This window comes from Silene latifolia, chromosome 2, assembly GCF_048544455.1.
Source record: "Silene latifolia isolate original U9 population chromosome 2, ASM4854445v1, whole genome shotgun sequence".
NCBI classification, from domain to species: Eukaryota; Viridiplantae; Streptophyta; class Magnoliopsida; order Caryophyllales; family Caryophyllaceae; genus Silene; species Silene latifolia.
In genome coordinates, this window is record NC_133527.1 from 26,656,360 (window position 1) to 26,661,904 (window position 5,545).

Genomic DNA, 5,545 nt, shown 5'->3' on the forward strand with positions numbered 1-5,545 from the left:
ATTTGGGATGGCCTATCCTTAAAAATCATCTTACCTGGTCCATTGGTGATGCATCCTCTATTCGACTTTGGGATGATGTGTGGCTCTTGGTCCTCTTAGAAAGTGTTATCTCGGGGCCCCTTAGCGCCCTATCTGTTAATGCGACTCTCAGCTCGATCATTGTTAATGGAATGTGGTCGTTTGACTCCATTGACTTTGGGATGATGTGTGGCTCAGACTTTGTCCTTCCCGAGCATATTTACCACGAAATTATCTCCCTCCCTCTCCCTTCTTCTCCTCGACCTGATGTCCTCACTATCTCTCTTGCCCCCAAAAGCAAGTTCTCCTTATGATAGGCCCACCACTATATTTTTAACCCTATCCATCACCTGCCTCCTTTCTCTTCGGACCTCCCGTGATTGTGGGATGTCCCCTCTCTCCCTAATATTAGGGTGTTCATTTGGTTAGTAATTGGGGAAGGAGAGATGAAAAATAGTTGGGGAAGGAGACAGGAAAAAGAGTTCCAAATCTCCTATTTTTCTTGGAGATTTTGAGAGAAAATTTTTTCTCATATTTCTCTCTCTAGGAGTTCAAGATTTACTTTGAAATTGTTCTTTCCAATTGTCAACGTTTTGATAAACACAAATCGTTAAATTAAATTGAAGGGTTTTGTGAATAACTGCTACCACGAGTAATCTCGCTTTTAAGAACTATTAAAGTATTTTTTTTTTGTGTAAAAACTGCTACCATAATAATAGGTTAGGTTTATAATACACTACCTTTCATTAAACGAGCGAAAAAAATGAAATCACAGCCATTCATTTCAAATTTTCATCTAAGTCATAACCTTACGGCTCTTCCATATGTCTTCTTTTAGATTGCTCTTTTACTCAATTCATCTTTCTTTTATCTTCACCTTCCTTTCTTCAATCTCATTCTCTCTCCTTTAATCTATTCTCATTCTCTCTCCTTTAATCTACGGAGTATTCCATACGATTTTTAACCTTTCACTTCAATTTGTGATTTAACCTTTAATGTTTTCAAATTAGGGTTTACTATTCAAGTTTTATTTGATAATTTTTGATTATATAAGATGACACTCGTCAAATTTGTGGAACTTAATTAGGTCAGATTTTGATGTAATTTGGCATTCCCTCAAATTAAATGAGAAAAGGTAAGTTGATTGGTAAAAGTTGGGTGAGTAGGAAAGGGATAGGGAGTTAACACAGGGACAGATGAAATAGCAGCGATAATTTGGGTAATAATAGATGGATTTCGTGAAAATTGTTGAACGAGTTGAGCTCACATCTCAAAGAGTAGAACGAGCTAAACTTGACTTAATGGTTGAATGAGTTCACATCTCAATTAAAGGCAAATAACAAACATGTTACTTGTTTATCGGATAATAGTCTTACACAATATCAACCGTCAAAGCTAATGTCAAAGAGTAAAACCTTAATACTCTGTATTTTAACCTCTATATCGGTCATGATACTCACAAATAGTATTAAACAAAAACCGAACAAATTCAAGTTACAAAGTCGTGAATTCATGAAGTTGGAATACATATATAATAGGTTAGTTATCGTCCGCTGGTTTATTCTCTTCAATCTCTGAAATACTTCTCATGAAGGCAATAGAAGGTTTCTTCGTTGCATATCTACAATGAGCAAAAAAACAACAATGTATAAGTTAAGTATTCTTAAAAGCACTTATACTTACTCAGTTATCAAACACACTAATAGAAATAAAAATAATACTATGTAACAAGTAATCTCTTTAGACATACATATCCGTCTTATGTTTAAAACAGCCCAAATAGGATCTCACTTGCATAGATAGGACATGTTTTATTTTTTGCTAATTTTTATACATTTTACTTTTGTCTTATCTATCTTATTTGACTCCTTTAGGTTTAAGATAGATCAATATTCCTTCTTAAACAAGAATTTATGAAATAAAAATAGGTTGAGAGATGCATATAAAAGATATAAGTGTACGTACAATATCATCATATGAGAGATACGAAAAACCTCGAGTCTTGTCGCCTTGATGATCATCTTTTGATGATTTAGGCTCTTCAATCTTTGATATATTCTTCCTCAAGGTTTCTTTGTTGGCTTTCTACAATGAGCAACAAGAACAATTATTATATAGTTACATTAAAACTTAAGTAATTAACATAAATATGACACAATATATTATAATACTCGTAGCAAAAATAAAGAATAAAAGAGATGATAATGCATGTATTATTATGTGCATACATACCTCATTAGAGAAGTAGGAAAATTCTTGAGCCATGTCTTCTTCTTCTTCTTCTTCGTCTTCATCCAATAAATCATCCACCATATCATAGAAGTGATACAAAAGAAGATCATCCATTGATGATTCAGGTTCTTCAACTATCTTGGATATATTAGTACTCTTCTTGAATGAGTAGTCTTTGTCTTCATGATGATCATTAGTGTTAATCGGTGGTAAATAAGTCTTCTTTGGGCATCTCTTAGCAATAAAGTTTTCAATCAATTCATCTTCATGTTTGTCTTCACCATGTTTATATACACTTAAACATACTTTTTCAAGTTGCAATAAAGGTGGTGGTTGTTGATCTTCTTCCTCATCTTGATTTTCTTCTTGAGCTAAGATATTCAATCTCTCGAAAAACCTTGAGATTGAAGTTGTTTCATTCAAAATATCATCAACAAATCGTCCTCCAATCACTTTTGTTGCCATTTTTGCAAATACAATGGAAAGCTTTTCTTGATATTTTTTGTCTTGATTTCTCTCTAGTCTCTTGGCTTCTAGTTTTGTTGTACGTGAATATGGGGAAGTAATGTATACAAAAGGAAGTATAAATAGGGGTAATTTACTTGCAGGTTAAGATGTTGTAATAATCCCTTTACTAATTACAACTAGGATAAGGACTAAGGAGTGTAATTTACTAACTATATTTTACTCTAATTTTTTATCTAGCCCTAATCGGATTCTCCGGACCCTAGCTATATAGGCGCGTTAGATCTTGATCTTGAAGGTCGAATACTCGAGTCCGGTCGTAAAATTGTACTCCATAATATTAAACATATATATATATATATATATATATCAATATTTAGGACTCGGCTTAGACTAAAATGGAGTAAGTAAAATCTTTGCAAGATAAACTGAAAAATACAAACGAAAAGTTTACAAACTCCAAAATAAAATTTCTTAATTTCATATATAATTCATAAAATATATACAAGACAGCAAGATTAAACCAATTCCAAAAATTATAGTGAATACTTCTAGACAATATACAAACTTATTTTTCCTAATTATATTGCGCTTTCACCACCGAGAGAGGTTGTGCAACTTATTAGCTGATAAATTAATCATTTTCCTTGAAGGGCGACACCCAACATCCCAATTCTAATTCCACCCTTGCTACTAACAAAACCATTATCCCTACAATAATATGGAACCACCCTAGGCAAATCATCAGCTTCGAAACCAACCATTGATGACCGCTTCTTGGCTATTCCTTCTCGAGCCATTGTTGTGCTACTAGCACTTGACTCTTTGTTAATCGTTCGCTTGTAGGGACTAAAGTACCTAGCTTGTAAGTAGCCGTTGCGTCTCCAAGGCGCAACGTACAAGTCCGCACGCTTTAGTGACTCCTTCATAGCGGCACTCATTAGCCTTATTATTTGTTTTAGGACATGTGGTTTTTCTATGATCAATATTGAAGGGATCATGTCTAATAGTGTTGAGTATCGTGTCGTTGGCCGGACTATATCTAGCTCGCTGGACATCAACACCTCCACCATGTATCGGGTTTCACCTACGTTCACGTCGATATACTCATATGTTCCTGCTGGAAATCGCCCTGTTTTCACCCATCGAGATTTGCAAAGGCCTGTGTTTGGTTAAACAAAGCTTTGGTTAGTGAAAATTCACGGCAAAAGTAATTTGTTTTAATTTTATTTTATTTAGACCGTAGTATAAGCTTGATTAAGGATATCAAATCCCTTCAACAATCTAATTAATTCGCATCATAATATTGTTAATTATTTTGACATTCAACAAAAATCTACCTAGCAAATTTTAAATAGTCAGAATTTTGATTGGAAAAACTATTGATAAACAAGATTATAACATAAAATTAGCTAACAATTTTATGATAAAAGTAACAGAGATTCAATTACCCAACTTAATTAAATATTGAAAATATGGTATAATTAAAAAAAAACAATTATATAAATAAATTAAAACGACGGTCAAGATGAATAAATGAGATGAGTTAATTACCAGCATCGAAGCCCTTGGCGCGAAGATGAGACATGACTTTACGTTTAAGACCATTTCTTGAAGACGTACTAGCAATATCATCATCATCATCGTTATTATTCTGGTCGTATAATTTCAATGCCATTTCAATCTCCGTCTTAATCTTTTGTTTCACACCCTTCTTATTATCTCTTTTAGACTCTAATAACAAATCACGTAAACTCTCTTTCCTTTGTGTATCATCATCGTCGTCATTATCTGATTCAAAATCGTCCTTTTCATCTATGTCGTCATTCTGAGCCATATCCATATTGAATGGATCAAACCCATCGCCTTTCTCAATAAACGAATTAACAAGATCAGAGAGGCTGGCTCCACTCTCCGGCCAGTACTCACTACCACTACTACTCTCGCACGGACGTCTCCACTTGACCGCCTCGTCGAAGGCCGCCGTCACCCTTTTGAACTTGATTGGTACATTTTCCATTTTTCTTGTGATTTTTGTAAACGACAATGACAAAAGTGAAGGGAGAAAAGTCTAATATATGAGATTATGAATAGAGTATAGTTAAAAAAAATGGAGAAAGGATGAGGTGAAAATGGTGTTAGAGTGATGCCATTGTAGGTAATTGTGTAGTTTGTTGAAATATTATTTGGATTGTAAAATTAAGTTTATAACTGCTTTGTATTTATAGGAAGTCTACTTTTTATTTCATGTGTTTGCCATATTAGAACACCCCTTTATTAATCTTTGGTTTGCTTAATGAATGTGGACAATGAATCCACCCACGTTTCACGTTCTTGTTAATAATTACTTGAAAATGTATTGGCTCGTGAATGGATTCATTACTTTGTATGAGAACTCATATCTTAAAATTGGTCAAGGAAGCGTGAATATTAATTTAGTCCTTACTATTCCTTGCTTTATAAGATTTACTAGATTTAATGTCCGTGCGATGCACGGGCCTATTTGTCAAGTTCTATTAAATATAATGTGGTAATTGTAAATGTTAAAAGTATTCGTATCTAACATTCTTGTAAAAAACTATTTTTGCAACTTTTTCTAAAATAAAGTCATTTTATATAATATGTCTGAATTCACATGAAAATTAAATTAAAGTCATATACAGTTGTAGTTCAAGTGAACCATTAGTTGTTGAATCGAATAAGGGAAATGCAATTTATATGGAAATTTTAAACCTTACGTAAATGGTGGCGCCACAAAGGACTAAGTAGTGTAAATGTTAAAATAAAAGTATAAAAGTTTTAGATCAACAATAAAACTTGCTCTATAGTT

General features: G+C 33.4%; 2 protein-coding genes across 2 annotated transcripts; both read right to left on the minus strand.

The window, feature by feature from the left end:
- Positions 1-1,323: 1,323 nt before the first annotated feature.
- Positions 1,324-2,791, minus strand: LOC141628968 (uncharacterized). Its single transcript, XM_074442050.1, has 3 exons — positions 2,251-2,791; positions 1,984-2,103; positions 1,324-1,639 (listed from the first exon to the last, which is right to left on the minus strand). Exons 1-3 carry the CDS (start codon positions 2,713-2,715, stop codon positions 1,586-1,588), a joined length of 639 nt encoding a protein of 212 aa, XP_074298151.1. The 5' UTR covers positions 2,716-2,791; the 3' UTR covers positions 1,324-1,585.
- Positions 2,792-3,179: 388 nt separating this feature from the next.
- Positions 3,180-5,065, minus strand: LOC141628976 (uncharacterized). The gene is made up of 2 exons (XM_074442057.1): positions 4,270-5,065; positions 3,180-3,877 (listed from the first exon to the last, which is right to left on the minus strand). Exons 1-2 carry the CDS (start codon positions 4,733-4,735, stop codon positions 3,354-3,356), a joined length of 990 nt encoding a protein of 329 aa, XP_074298158.1. The 5' UTR covers positions 4,736-5,065; the 3' UTR covers positions 3,180-3,353.
- Positions 5,066-5,545: the final 480 nt, after the last annotated feature.

Bases quoted from the DNA above. Each gene is read 5' to 3' on its own strand.
- LOC141628968 (XM_074442050.1), bottom strand. From the start codon at position 2,715: ATGGCAACAAAAGTGATTGGAGGACGATTTGTTGATGATATTTTGAAT. The intron at 2,104-2,250 runs GTATGTATGCAC...TGCTCATTGTAG, and splicing joins TTTCCTACTTCTCTAATGAG to AAAGCCAACAAAGAAACCTT. The intron at 1,640-1,983 runs GTACGTACACTT...TGCTCATTGTAG, and splicing joins ATCTCTCATATGATGATATT to ATATGCAACGAAGAAACCTT.
- LOC141628976 (XM_074442057.1), bottom strand. From the start codon at position 4,735: ATGGAAAATGTACCAATCAAGTTCAAAAGGGTGACGGCGGCCTTCGAC. The intron at 3,878-4,269 runs GTAATTAACTCA...AACCAAACACAG, and splicing joins CGCCAAGGGCTTCGATGCTG to GCCTTTGCAAATCTCGATGG.